At 48.7% G+C, this 14,818-nt stretch overlaps 5 protein-coding genes across 5 annotated transcripts; 1 reads left to right on the plus strand and 4 right to left on the minus strand.

The window, feature by feature from the left end:
* Positions 1–327: 327 nt before the first annotated feature.
* Positions 328–2,387, plus strand: LTR84_003488 (uncharacterized protein; the record flags this gene model as incomplete). The annotated part of the gene is made up of 3 exons (XM_064847076.1): positions 328–383; positions 439–763; positions 825–2,387. The coding sequence occupies 3 exons, from the start codon at positions 328–330 to the stop codon at positions 2,385–2,387; spliced, it is 1,944 nt and encodes a 647-aa protein (XP_064705429.1).
* Positions 2,388–2,454: 67 nt separating this feature from the next.
* On the minus strand, positions 2,455–4,319 carry LTR84_003489 (uncharacterized protein; the record flags this gene model as incomplete). The annotated part of the gene is made up of 5 exons (XM_064847077.1): positions 2,455–2,629; positions 2,688–2,799; positions 2,852–3,822; positions 3,872–4,074; positions 4,125–4,319. 5 exons carry the CDS (start codon positions 4,317–4,319, stop codon positions 2,455–2,457), a joined length of 1,656 nt encoding a protein of 551 aa, XP_064705430.1.
* Positions 4,320–7,484: 3,165 nt separating this feature from the next.
* Positions 7,485–8,228, minus strand: LTR84_003490 (uncharacterized protein; the record flags this gene model as incomplete). Its single annotated transcript, XM_064847078.1, has 1 exon — positions 7,485–8,228. The coding sequence occupies one exon, from the start codon at positions 8,226–8,228 to the stop codon at positions 7,485–7,487; it is 744 nt and encodes a 247-aa protein (XP_064705431.1).
* Positions 8,229–12,192: 3,964 nt separating this feature from the next.
* Positions 12,193–13,051, minus strand: LTR84_003491 (uncharacterized protein; the record flags this gene model as incomplete). Its single annotated transcript, XM_064847079.1, has 3 exons — positions 12,193–12,499; positions 12,610–12,701; positions 12,794–13,051. The coding sequence occupies 3 exons, from the start codon at positions 13,049–13,051 to the stop codon at positions 12,193–12,195; spliced, it is 657 nt and encodes a 218-aa protein (XP_064705432.1).
* Positions 13,052–13,520: 469 nt separating this feature from the next.
* LTR84_003492 (uncharacterized protein) lies at positions 13,521–14,533 on the minus strand (the record flags this gene model as incomplete). The annotated part of the gene is made up of 2 exons (XM_064847080.1): positions 13,521–14,447; positions 14,504–14,533. The coding sequence occupies 2 exons, from the start codon at positions 14,531–14,533 to the stop codon at positions 13,521–13,523; spliced, it is 957 nt and encodes a 318-aa protein (XP_064705433.1).
* Between the last annotated feature and the right edge of the window lie 285 nt (positions 14,534–14,818).

Consider the following 14,818-nt stretch of genomic DNA (forward strand, 5'->3'; position numbering starts at 1 on the left):
CTGTGAGTGATTATCTCTGCAATACACAGCCTCTGTGGCGCACCTAAGGCATCGTAGGCGTATCCAGGAATCAAGCATATTTATGATATCATTCAAGGACTTCGCCTTATGTGAGACATTACTCGTGGATTCCTACGACACTCTCGTCCCCTAATTACCACTGCTATCCTCGACGTTCGATAATCAGGGAGAGGAGAGGAGTCAGGAGTACGTCCAAAGTTGATTAGCACCACCCCGCAACAATGAAGATCTAGTCAAGAAGTTCGAAGGTACGGCCCGCTTGTGGAGACCAAGCAACTAATGGCCCGAAGCGCCGAAATAAGCACTATGGCCACCACAGACCTCAACACTGGCTTATTATCTTTGTACTCAGATGTAGCAAGGTAAACTTCTTCCTTGTTAAACAGATACCCCACGACTAACCGGACTTACCTATAGACCAATTGAATCTCTCTCGGGCAGTGATCTCGCAGAGGAAGCCTTCAATGAAGCTCTGAAGACCTTCAATGACGTGATGACTCGGGATCCCTCGAAGAAAGCATGGCTTCAGAGCTTACAATGCTCGAGGATAGAGGATGTGCAGCTTGCAGCATCCTCTGCGAGGAGCAGATACGAGCGGGGTCGAGGCAATAGTAAAGTTCGCAACTGCCTCGCAAGTTTCTCCCAGAAGGTTCTCCATTACGGAAAAGTCCTCGACGTCTTTGTGCAGCACCATCCTGAATATGTGTCTCTGGTATGGGGATCAATGAGAATTCTTTTCATGGTGAGTGATCCGAGTAGATAAACTTACGACTTCTAGAGAAGGACACTGACATTCTACGTAGGGTGTTGCAGAACAAGAGAACTTACTAGTCACAATTACTGAGGGTCTCAATCAAATTTCCGATTCCTTGCCACGTGCTGAGATCTCGGCAAGACTCTACCCTATTCCTCGTATAAAGACAGCCCTCTCAAAGCTATACGCAATAGTCATCAAGTTCCTGATCCGTGCTGTCAACTGGTATAGTGAGGGAAAGCTGGTGCACACTTATCACGCGATCACCAGGCCTGCAGCACTGAGATATGATGGCTTAATCAAACAGATTCGCGAAATCTCAGACGAGATATATGAGATAGCGACTTCAGGCAGTCATGCTGCGCTACGAGACATGCACCTTAAGGTCAGATCTATGGACAAGGATCTCAAAGCCGTGCGCGCGATTCTTTCCCAATTTCAACAGCTTGTTGCGAACGGACAGGCTATCAACAAGTCCACACGATCCGAGATCAATCTTCTAAGCAGTGAGGTCAAGAAAATTCTTGAGTGCGTTTCCCAAGCTCAACAAACCGCTGTAGATGGTCGTCCGGACGATACTGCCATTACAGCTGAGTTGGGACTTTTGAGGGGTGAGGTTCGTTCCATCAGCGAAGTTCTGTCTCAAGTTCAAAGCCTCGCGGTCAGCGAGCACATGATCAATAACACCTTCCGAGCCACGACCGAGCAATCTTTCTACAAGCTGAAGATCTCGCAAGTTTTCGCTGTTCTTACAAACGGTCAATCGCTCGATCCACAGGGTACTTTGATAACCTCTCGCTTGCTGCGGGACAGGCGCCGCCGAGGTCCAAAATCAGCTAATCAGCCAATCTCACATGACCATACTCTGCAGCAATGGAACGACCAACAACAATCGGCGATGGTGATACTCCGCGGTGCACCGAGTACACGACTTGACATCAAGGATTTCTGTGTTGACGTTGTCGAGTATCTGCGAAGAACCGAAATAGCTGTGCTTTGGGCCTTGAAGGGCCTCGACTCCACGTCGGCCAGCAACATGACCGAGATTGACATCTTGAAGAACCTTATTCACCAAGCTCTCCAAATCCGCAGCGCGAAGCAAAGCACCGGAGTCGATACCTTGGTGGCACAGCAGCTGCCTAACTTCTTGAATGCCAGCTCCAAGGAAGACTGGTTAACCATGCTAAAAGGCGCGCTGAGCACCTTCGCAGCAGTTTATATTGTTGTCGACACCAAGGTCATCTCTCCATCAGATCCGAAGTCGTCCACGGTCCCAGACATGGCTGGTGAGCTAATAAACACTTTCCTACGGCTCAGCGAACGCTTTTCTAGCATGAAATGCGAAGGCAATGCAACGAGCATCGTAAAAGTTGTGGTCGCGCATTACGGCGCAGCCATCCCAGTGCTTGATCTTTCAAAGGCGACTTTGCCGCATTTTGTCGTCCAGGTCGGCCGAAACAATCACAGACAGACGCGAGCAACGAAGAGACCCCCAAGACCGCAGGATGCTGCATTTGTGAACTCCTCATCAACGAGGACAGAGGGGCTGTTCTCCTCAGCGAGTAGCAGCGGCGGCATACCACGGCGATCAAAGAAGAAGAACCGGTCATGATCACGGTTCGAGGAATCGAAGAAAATCAGATTGTGGAACAAAAAAAGATTTTCTATGCTAGGTCTCCTCAGTCCCATAAGAACCCAACAGCCTTGCGCCAGGTTGGAAGTTTGGGTTCTGGCTCTATGTCGCCGGCTGCTCTCTCTAGAGCTTCTCTCAGCGGGATATCCGCCAAATTAATGATGCTTGTGCGTTTGTATAATTTCCAACCAATGTATGCTGTTAGGACGAGGGGAATATCTCTGTGATTATATGGTCAGTGTGCGATACTAGGAGATTAATTCTGCCTGCAGGACTTACAGATACGATGAGATGAACCCGCTAGTTGACCAGTTACCTCTCGTGAAGACGGTGAAGCCACCCGTCAAGAGGATAAGTAGACACATAAACAACGCTACAGGTGAGGAGTATTCTGCCATCAGGTCAGCATGGGATCTACATATGATCCGAATTGTTTCACACACCTGTCCAGCGATTATGCCAGGGCAAGCTCGACAGCGGCAAATGTTGCTTTTTCATCGCCTGAATGAGGCGGATATGATTGAGCAGCACAGTCGACCAGGAAATAAGCACGCCGCACGCCGTAAGGTCGACAAACCACCAAAATACCGTGAGAGCGCCCTCAGATAGACTCATAAACGCTAGAAACATGAATGCCGTGTTCAACAGGACGCACATGTATGGTACACCCCAGGAAGTCGTTCGCAGGAAGATTTTTGGTGCTTGTCTTTTGAGCGCCAGGCCGTAGAGAACTCGAGTGCCGGATAGCAAAGCTTGATTGGATGATGACCAGGCTGAAGTAATTACGATGGCATTCACGAGTGAAGGCACACCTCTGAGGCCGGCTGCGCTGGCTGCGATAACAAATGGACTTTGTGCAGCTGTACCGTAGCCATCGTTGAGGCGGTCATCGTCACTTGGGACAAGCATACCAACAACGAGCACCGCGAGTAGGTAGAATGTGGCGACTCGAGCGAAGACTCTCTTACAGGCCTTCGGAATGGTTACGCGAGGGTTTCTCGTCTCCGCTGCAGCCATGGCTATACTTTCCGTTCCAGCAAAGCTGAAGACGGCGTTCGTCATCACAGACCAGTAACCCAGAAAATGGCCCCACTTGCCAGTCGCGATGTACTCAACGAACGGACCTGGTTTGTTCCAGTATCGAAAGCCAATTCGAGGAGTTCCTGAAACGCCGCCCAGATCAATGACCAGACCGAGGATGATCAGGAAGATGATGAAGAGGATCTTGAGCAGTGCGAACCAGAATTCGACCTCGCCGTAGATTCCGATGAATGAGATGCCAATGGCGAATGTCAAGGCAATGAAAATCACGATCCATAGTGCTGAATTGATATCGGTCCAGTACTGAAACAACACACATACCGCACTTATCTCAGCGGGTACTGAAAGTAAATTTCCATAGACGAGGTTGTATCTGAGATCGATCAGTGAGATGTTGAGAGGACTAGTTGTGTTCACCTTACCCGATGGCAAAACCGAGCGCCGGGTCAACGAGGACTTCGGCATGACGGACGAAAGAACCAGTCACGGGTAACAGGGCTGCGACTTCTCCAAGTGCAAATTGAACAGCACAGACGATAAGACCGACGGTGAAGTAGCCGAGTAGAGAACCAAGAGGTCCCCCAGTTTGTATCGATCCCCCAAGACCCAAAAAGAGACCCGTGCCCTGAAGATTTGTTAGACTAATCCCCTAGGAGATGCAAGTGATATACTTGCAATTGCACCAGCAATGGCTATCAAGGAGATGTGCCTCTGATGAAGACCACGTCTGAGATCTTGTTGTTCATTGAACGTCACGAAATCTCCCTCATGAAGTCCTTGTGGACTCTGCTCAGCACGGACGCGTTCTTCGTCAGTGATCGGCGGTTTGCGATCACCTTCACGAGGCTGTGGTATCGGAGACGTGGACATGCTGGAAGACGACTGATAATCATACCTTGTCGTTCGAACAGACCCTGAGGGCGGGGAGTGGTGCTGATATTCATTTTGCAGCAATGGCGTGCTCGAGGTTACATCTTCTGCCATTGAAGGTTTTGGAAAGGACGGGTTACCAAATGTCGCTAGTACCTCGTGCCCACGTACGAAGTAACTTTGACAGCCTGACTGGGAAGCCTATCAATGAGTGGTTTTCGCGATTGTTGGTGTCAGCTTTTCAATCATCGACGGAAATTCGGGCAGGCTAAGTGGCATTTGGATCGCTAAGCTTTAATTAGCTCATTCTTAAAGGGAAGCCACACGCGGTCTTGGTGAGGAGCTTCGACGCCCAGATCCTCGGCAAGTTGGGAAAAAAACATTTCACAGCTTCGTAAGCTATCATCCACAATCGTCTTTGAGGCAAATGGAGCTGCGCCGATAGATTGCAATTTGGGCCTCATCTGAGCGCCTTTCGCATCGTGTGAAAACGGGGAACACCATGTGAATTCTGTATGTAATCCCACAGTCGACAGGACAGAGTATGACCACTCCATCGTGCGCAAATGATTGATCAAATGGTCTCCAGCCGAGTACGCAACCCGTCGTACACTTTGCAAATAAGCAACTCAGAATGCGATGATCGGCGATTCTACGCGCAATGAGAGTTGATTGCGCAACTTAGGGATGAATGGGTATGATTTTCAAGCCAGAAAACCTTCCTCCATACAAGCAAACAGGCAGCAAGTGTAAGTATTGGCAACACCTTCGAAATGATCTAAATAAGTCAACTTCCGAATGTACCGAGATGTATAACCACCGTATCGACCCATCGGCGGCTTCTGGCCAACCGAAGATATCATAGTCCTCTCCTATGGCGACAAACCAGTGTGACGAGATTTTTTCGAACCACGAAGCGGACGGGATGCACTTGGTATAGCTACGAACAAACAATATTCTATTTCATTTCATGAGGATGAAACTGAACATTCCGCCCTTGTTCAAAACACCAAGGGTTCGTGGTACAAGGCTCCCGAAAACCAGGGGTTCCCTATTGTCAGTCACGACTGAGCCGCTCATGGGAGCTCTATCAACGTAAGCAACCCGGTTTCTAGTCAGGAAGTTAGGTAAGCTGTCACGAATATGAAGGGTTTGATGCTATCTAGTTTCGCTCATGTTCTATTTATGCATTAGTTGCACAGCCATCTGGCTATGTGGCAGTTTGTGGGATGATCAATAGCTCGGACCCAGTGATTTGGAGTTTCGGGAGATGAGATCTGCCATTCGGGCGAAGATAGATGGGCACAAACGAAGAGAATAATCGAACATCAATAATAGCAACAACCACTCTTGTTGCTATCTGAATGCATCTCCGGTCTATCAGTTGTACTGTACAGCCCGCTTCACCCCTTTTGCAGGTGTTTCCCAGGGTTCCAGATTCTTCAACCAATTCTCCATTGTTGGATTCGGGATGTCACTTGATTCAAAGAGCCCTGAGCAGTCTTGTGGTCAGCAATCGTAGAGCTGTTGGCAATTTGTGCCCATATAGGACGAGACTATGAGATTCACATTACATACCGGCCTTCAGAAATGTCATATCCGGCATTCCAGATGATTTGATCCATATCCCACACCCACATTCATCGCACCAAGCCCGCTCCATATCCGTTCCACTGTCGGCCTTCTGCGTGAAGGTCCTAGGATTTGGGCTTGTGGTCTGGATATCAGCAGTCTTGGTGAACAGATGTGCTGAATGCCTGTGGAGATTCATTATTGTCACCGGGCGCTCACGGGTTGCAGATGGGTCGCGTTTGCAAATCACCTACATGGCTCCTGCCCACTTGCGACAATCGATACAATCTGGTTCGCTATCAGATTCCAATCAATTGTCCAAGCTTAGGGATTCGACGTACGACACAGGTTCATCTCACTCGGTTTTGGTATAGTGTACTTATGGCGACCACAGTTGCATACTCCTGTTATTAACTGAGACATATTCTAGAGTTCAAGGCTCGCAACTCGCAAGATGGAATGAAACTTCAAAGAAAAGTGCGTTCGAGGTCCATTTTGTCTTTTTTAGATCTGCAGCAGTCTGAAATATTGTGACGTAGACATACGGCTTCTATCACGGGAGAAGCCTTGATCAATGTACCACCGAGGTGAAGTTAGTTCTATGACCTCCTCGCCATCGGTCCAGCGGAGTCTGGCAGACCTTCAGATACTTAAAACGACCTTGAATACTCTGCTTGATCATTATTTGAAGTCCACCAACTCCAGAGCGCCGCCTTGTCGAACTGTTATCCGCAAGACTGGGCGATTTTCTGGGCGGCTTATCGTGCATGAAGCTAATCGTCCAGATGTGGACTGCATCACATGCTTGATATACCCGGATTGTAAGTGGTCAGCAGAGCAAGTTAGAAGCGTGGGGTATTGGGCTCTAAGAAAGGCACCTGCCAGTGAGCCTTGCAGTAACAAGTGTACAGGCGGAGCCCAGGCAAACACTTGCAGACAGGTTGTTCTTACCAAGTGGGATGGCTGTCGCGAGACGGAGGCTGCTGGATCAAGCCTGAAATATTTAGTACTTAACCCAGGATCGTCCCGTCTCTTTGCTATCATTCTTCAACACTCCATCAAGGACAATCTACCACACGACTAAAACATTATTCGAAACACAAACCGTATCTCAGGATACTCAACCAACCGCCTTCAAAAGCACCCCAAGAACATGTCTCACAAGGGCTGCCCTAGCTGCGGTGCTTCCATCACCAGCGGCAAAACTTGCAACTCCTGCGGCGCGGTCAGTAGAACTCTTATCATAACCTACCCTACCACAGTATCTTTCTTTCGCAATCCCACATAGTCCAATTCATATATTTGCTGACTGATAGTGGGGTGCATTCACAGACTTGCCCAAAGTGAGGGGTTACAAACTTCCACAATTGACCGAGTCAACGAATTTCTCCAAAGGCATGAATGACGACGAGATGAGAGGGGGACTACGGTCTCGAACGTAATGTCGGTGAGGATGAGAGTCTGGTGGGAGCGCAGCCAGCGGGATAGTCTACTTCTCTGCTATCCCAATCACTCATTTAGACAGATGATTGATATCAACAGGAATTGAAGTCTTGAAACTGTCCAACTTCCTTTGCCTCTATGATACATGTTTCATTCTGGGATGACTCTATTGAAAAATGCCAACATATCCCGCAATTCAGCTGCCCCAGTTGAATGCCCCAGTCCTGGGTAGAGATGCCCATCGATGTCGTCCCTGTCCACCCATTTCATCAACTCCTCATTTCCTTGAACGAATAACTTGGTTGGAATAAGCATGTCTGTGGTTCCATGCACGTAAAACCACTTTTTCGCAGTGACCGCATCTTCCACAGGATTCTCTTTCCTTAAAGCCTCGATTCGATCTCGTAGGGGCAAGTATCCGCTCAAGCACATAACACCTCCAACTTTATTTCTCAGCCTTCCCGTCAAACCCCAGACAAGACTAATGGCACATCCCTGACTAAATCCTCCGACAAGGATCCTCTCGGGAGGCGTACCGCTCTTGATTTCTTGTTCAACCAAATCATCGAGCACCGCAACACTTTTTAATATCCCTTCCTCATCATCAGCTGCATCCGCCTCATCTGCTTCTCCAGGCACGCGTGGCTTCATCGCGTTAGGTAGTGCCTTTGGAATGTACCAGGCTTGTGTCATCGCTTCTTGGTTGCGAGGAGCATTTGGTAGTACCCACTTAAGGTATTGTGCCTTGTTGTAGAACTGAAACTGTTGTGCCAGACCAAGCGGTATGCCCTCAGCGTCATCGCCATAGCCATGTAGGAAGATCAAGGTAGCGGACCGGTCTGGAGAGGTGGCTGGTACGGTCGGCTGTACGACATAAGGAGGTTTGGCAGACATTATACTTCGTTATAGCTCAGAAGGGTTGTCAAGCCGCTTGTTTGTGTCACGTAGGTTATTCTTGATAGCAGATGTCCTTGTAACAGGCCGTCACTTGCATACAACCGTGTATGAGTGGACTAAAGCATAGCTGTAGAATATCAAGGGCATCTCATTTTCCCTCACGACATCAGTGGCAAACTTACCTGTGCATCGAGCGGTCGGCTACGAATTTATGCCGGATGGATGCAGTGACTCTCACTGCACTGAACTCCATAATCGGACGAAAGCAAGTGAATGCGGGGCAAGGACGAGGAAGGAGCGACCAGTCGATACAGGAAAGTTTTCCGAAAGGCTTGGCATTAAGGTAAAGTTCCACGTGATTTGATTCTTCTCCGCAGCCTGGATGAGGGGAATCACTCTACCCTCAAAATATTCAATCCCACGGATCAAGTGTCCTTGTTGCAAGTCAAATCGATCCCCGACCGCCTTCACGATGAAGAGTCTGAAGAGAGGATTGGCGCATGACCCAAATGCAGGCAATATCGCCAGCAAAGTCTTCATCCGGTCTACCAGAAATGGTCGTGTTCAGAAAGTCGTCAAGGAACAATATCTGAGGAAGGACATCCCTTGCTCTTCTCAGTTATGCTCAGCCTGTGTCTCGACTGCTGCAGCTGATGCCAGTGGTGTTGGTAAGTGTTGGTTTTTCAGAACATCCCGACTATGCTGACCAAGTAGTACCCCCATTTGTGCTTTCAAAACGTCCAGTCGGAATCAAAGACTTCCCCCAAGGCCACTACCTTGTCCCAGATACGAATGTGTTGCTCAACGGCATGGATCTGTTTGAAGAGACGGACCACTTCCACGATGTCATCGTGCTACAAACAGTTCTAGAGGAGTTGAAGAATAGAAGTCTTCCTCTCTTCAATCGATTAATGGCATTGACAAAAAGCGAGGACAAACGCTTTTACCTTTTTTTCAACGAATTCAGGGTCGAAACCGCAGTCAAAAGAACCGAAGGCGAGTCCATTAATGATCGCAACGATCGCGCGGTTAGGAAAGCGGCCGCATGGTACGCAGTGCACTTGGCCAATAGTTCAAAGAAACCGCCAGCAATAGTGGTCCTCACCAATGATCAAGATTGTCGAACAAAAGCCAAAAAGGAGAAAATCAACGCCCTATCTCTGCGAGAATATGTTGGAGGGTTGAAGGACTCCGACAGACTTCTCGACATGGTATCCCAAAGTGCCGACGCTCGAGATAGCCGTGCTGCACCGGGTGAATTATTCTATCCAGAATACTATTCCATGTCAAGAATGAGTACGGGGATAAAAGCCGGCACGTTGCATCAAGGAACTTTCCATGTCTCCCCATACAACTACCTGGAAGGAACTGTGAAAGTGCCTGCTTTTGACAAACCACTTTTGATTCTCGGCAGAGAGAGCAGCAATCGATCAATATCTGGAGATATCGTGGTCGTGGAAATTCTTCCAAAAGACCAATGGAAAGCGCCATCTACTCAGATCCTGGACGAAGAAGCAGCTAACCAAAATGAGAATGCTGAAAATGACAGCACGGAAGAAGCAGTTGTTACAGAGAAAGAGAGGCGTGCTTTGCAAGAGGACGTGAAGCGAGCACATACTGCTGGTGGTGAAACACGAGCTCAACCTACCTGTCGAGTAGTTGGTGTAACCAAGCGCAATTGGAGACAATTGGTTGGTACCATCGATGCCACTTCTGGAAACACAACTGGCCAACGACAAACGACAGTCTTTCTCAACCCAATGGACAAGAGAATTCCTAGAATTCGAATAAGAACTCGACAAGTTGGTGAATTGATTGGTAAGCGTATCGTCGCTGCGATTGATTCGTGGGATCGAGACACAAGATACCCTGTTGGTCATTATATCAGATCACTGGGTGAGCTGGAGACCAAAGAAGCCGAGACAGAAGCACTTCTTCTTGAGTACGATGTTCAATATCGTCCTTTCCCCAAGACAGTCCTGGATTGTCTACCGGCTGAAGGTCACGATTGGAAAGTGCCCAAAGAGTCAACTCACCCTGGCTGGAAAGGACGACGTGATCTCAGAGAATTGCTGGTTTGTTCCATTGATCCACCGGGCTGTCAGGATATTGATGACGCCTTACATGCTCGACAATTACCGAATGGAAATTATGAAGTTGGTGTACACATCGCTGATGTTTCACATTTTGTCAAACCAAATAATCCCATGGACGCCGAGGCTACGGCCCGGGGTACAACAGTGTATCTTGTGGATAAGAGAATCGACATGTTGCCAATGCTATTGGGTACTGATTTGTGCTCTTTGAAGCCATATGTGGAGCGTTATGCATTCTCCACTCTCTGGGAACTCACACCCGATGCCGATATCGTATCTGCGCACTCTACAAAATCTGTTATTCTATCCCGGGAAGGCTTTTCTTACGAACAAGCACAGAAACGTATCGATGATGCCAGTGCCACCGATGAGTTAACTCAGGGGATGCGGACGCTACTTGCTCTTTCCCAGAAGCTTCGCCAAAAACGAATGGATGCTGGTGCTTTGAATCTTTCCAGCCCTGAAGTTCGGATCGAAGCTGACAGTGAGTCTTCGGATTCTCTTGCCGATGTCAAGACGAAGGCACACTTGGCCACAAACTCCCTGGTAGAAGAGTTCATGCTTCTTGCCAACATCACTGTTGCAAAGCAAATCCAGTCTGTATTCCCGCAGACAGCACTACTCAGAAGGCATGCTTCACCACCAGCTTCGAATTTTACTGACCTTGGTGAACAATTAAAGAAGATGCGTGGCCTAGAACTCGATGTTTCAAGCTCACGAGCACTGGCAGATTCCCTCGACCTTTGTGTTGACCCCAAGCATCCTTTCTTCAATACTCTGATCCGAATTATGGCTACACGGTGTATGACTTCTGCGGAATATTTCTGCAGTGGGTCTCATGCTGAGCCAGAGTATCGACATTATGGTTTGGCCAGTGAAATCTATACTCATTTTACCAGTCCTATCCGAAGATACGCAGATCTTCTTGTCCATAGACAACTTGCATATGCGATTGGGTATGACGGAGAAGGGAGTGACATTGTCGACAATGATCTTCGAAACAAAGGCAAACTAGAGAGGGTCTGTCAAAATCTCAACTTCAGACACAGAAATGCTCAGCTAGCTGGCCGGGCGAGTATCGAATACTATGTTGGGCAAGCCCTGAAGGCCCGAGCGGAAAAGACCCCAGATGCAGCCATTGATGTTGATGCATATGTTTTACGGGTTTTCGAGAACGGGATCGTAGTCTTTGTTCCACAATTCGGCATCGAAGGTCTGGTTCGTCTTGAAGATTTCGAGGCTGTCAACGACTCTGAGGGTGGCTCGAAGCCAGAAAGTCAGTTTGACCCGGAGAACTATCGATTGACTGTCATCGAGAAGGGGAACGAGAAGAATACTTTCACGGCAGAGCTTTTTCAGCAACTCAAGGTTCGAGTGAGTTCTGAAGAGAAAGGAGGAGCAAGAGAAAAGGGCAAGCGTAGAGTCAGAGTCAAGGTCCTTGCTGCGCAATAGGTTGTGGCAAGTCGATTTTATCCTCTCAGCTTCGTTAGACCAACTCAGATTAGAAACTGCGCAAATATCGATGGAGTCAAATATTAGCAGATTCTAGGGTACTGGCTCTTCGCGTACTGTTGAATCAGCATCGCTTCAGGCGAGAAGATGTCTGCCTGGGAACTCGTACGATTAATCTGCTCAGCCCAAATAAACATCTTGAAGACTTGCCTCCTATATGACAGCCCGTAGCCCATAGTCCAACGCCACATACTTCACCATTTCTCCTCACTTGGCCTGATCTCAAGCTCATTCGTGAATCCCGATCTTGGCTGCGTGTGAAGGTACCAATAAGTCTCAGCAATCTAGAGCAAACGGAAGGTCAGCCACCAGAATCCTCACACACCAAACCCACATCGTCCAAACAAGAAACATCATGCAGTTGGGCAACTCACCGTCTCTGGATCAATCTTGGCATCCGGACCCGCATCGGCCATGAAGCCCGCCGTGCCAGGTGTATCGATAATGCCATCAATGATTGCATGTGCGACGTGCACCCCCTTAGGGCCGAACTCGCGCGTCAGAGAGTGCGCCAACGCCCGTGTCGCGAATTTACTGACGGCGAAGGACGAGAAGTTCGCGGATGATTTGAGCGATGCGGTGGCACCGGTAAAGATCAGTGTTGGTGGGTATGTTGGTTTGGGAGATTGTGATGCGGTGGCCAGTAGGCGTGGGAGATTGCTTGCGAAAAATGGAAGCCGCCCTTGCTATCATGAGGCGAAGAAAGGGGTTGGTCGTTAGTCCACGCGTCCACTAGGGTTGAATCGTATAGGATGAGAAGGGGGCCTTACCAATTCACATCAAACGGCGCGAGGAACGACTCCTCCGTCTGCTCCAGGAACGGCTTGATGACAAGCTTCCCCGCCGCATTGAATATCGCTGCCTAGAACCCCCAAGTATACTAGAATCAGCGTATGATTCCTCACTAAGTAGCTTCCAGAGCCAACTCTGTTCCCCCCCTCAAAACAAACATACCGCACAAGTCGCCTCCTTGCCGAACTTTTCATCAATTTCCTTCAACACATTCTTAATACTCTCTGCGGAGCTAACGTCCGTCGACACGCCGATCGCATTGCCACCGCCCTCGTTGATTTCCTTTGCCAGGCTGGCATAGCTGCTTGTGCTGCGCGCCAGAAGCACGACGGAATATGCTTTGGCGAATTTCTTGGCGATCGCGGCGCCTGTGCCGGGGCCGACGCCGGCGATGATCGCATAAGCTTTCGTGTTGGCCATTGCTAGGGATGTAATGCTGGCAGATAGTGTATGTTCAGCGATGAAAAAAGAATGGGATAATCGTTGGTGGTTGGAAGCATTTAGCTGTCGTCACGAAGGTCTAGGCTCGCTAGCTCCGGATCGCAAGGCTGGCCAATCAGGGGTGAGAAGAGGAGAGGGTTGAGTAACCATCTTCCCAAGGTAGGCTACAACACACCAGAAGCGAAACTTTGCAATTTGAATCTCAGCTCACCCTTTTTAGTTGTGAGCGAGCGATATTATAGACGAGAAAGGAGCCCGTTGACTTGCTCATCAAAGGATCTTGAGCTATATAATTTGACCACGTGACACATTCAGCCTTGCTGGGGTCATCATAGGGAAATAATCACACAATCGTCCATCAAAATGGAAAGAAATGCTCCCAAAATTACCCTGATGCCCTTTGAGCTTTTCAGACCGACTTTCCAAACACCTTGGCCAACCAGCTAAATCAAAGTTCTGTAGCAAATTTCACTTCGCTCGACACAGATACCCGTTCATTCTCCTCGGTGGACATGTTGGTCTCCGCGACTTCATCTCCTTCTTTTGTAGTGGCCTTAGGAATGTAGAACCGCTTGTCAATGCGTGTAAATGTGAAAACAGACAGCGCGAGTATCTCCAAGGTAAAGTTGAAGACATAGAATGCGGCCTTGGAGTGATACCAAGCAGGATCGTTGATGGGCCTCGGCGTCTCCCATGCAACACCGGCTTTGAAGCCCGCGACGATGACACAGATAGTGGTTGTAAGGAGGATGATGAACCCTTTGCTATGCATGCTTTCTGTTCCAAAGTCTCGCTCGTAGCGATCATGGGGTGCTAGAAACGCGACTGCGAGTAGTAGTAGCGGTAATGCGGCAATAAACAGTAGATATGTGATGGCAGCCAGCTGAATGTCGCGAGCAACTTTTCTTGTGTGCATGTTCAGCGTGTAGAAGGACAGGATAGTCGCTGTGATGACCATGATCAAGGCGCCAACGATGAGCACATACAGGCCTTTAATAAGGATGTCCAGCGGCTTCAGCCAAGCATGTTGAGGCTTCTTGGCTTTGAGGATGCGATGTGCGAAGAAAAGGTTGAGGATATAGAGAATGAGAATACCGGCATTGATGAATATGCCCGCCGCGATGGCAAGTCTGGCGTTTGTTTGTCTCGTGGCCCATGCAATGCGTAAAATGCATGTCGTTATTCTAGCCATGCAAAATCCGAAGAGGAGAACTGACGGCCGGAATATATGTTTTCGACGGTTGTTAACTTGGAATATGGTCATGTTTGTGGCGGCGAATCCAATGTAGATTGCTAGCAAGACACCCAGCGCAGGGACATCGATGGAGACTGTTGGTACACCACCAGTTTGTGCTGCCTGGGGAAGGTAGGGAGGCTGGTTCAATGTCAGTGTCTAGTAGACATCTCGTGCGCGCCACATTCAGAACTTACCCCCTTGGGGACATTTCCTGGCTGAGACATTGGCAAATGTCGTTGTTCTTTTGTTATGAGCTGTCGAGATGTGATTTCTGCTAGAGGGCATCCTAAGCATTAAGTAGTAACGATCCAGATGGGACATCGAACTCCATTTGCGCAAGGCAGCATTTCGCAAACTTGCTCCGCAGAGGGATAATGATGACGAATATTTTCGGGCTTCTTCATTTCCGATAGTGTTGCATGAAACTACTGGATACTACCTAGATAAAATATTCATGTGTTGCTTGTTCGTGAGTAAACGATCAAGTGATCCATGTAGATGATGCTTCG

This window comes from Exophiala bonariae (assembly GCF_035927105.1).
Source record: "Exophiala bonariae strain CCFEE 5792 chromosome Unknown scaffold_16, whole genome shotgun sequence".
NCBI lineage: Eukaryota > Fungi > Ascomycota > Eurotiomycetes > Chaetothyriales > Herpotrichiellaceae > Exophiala > Exophiala bonariae.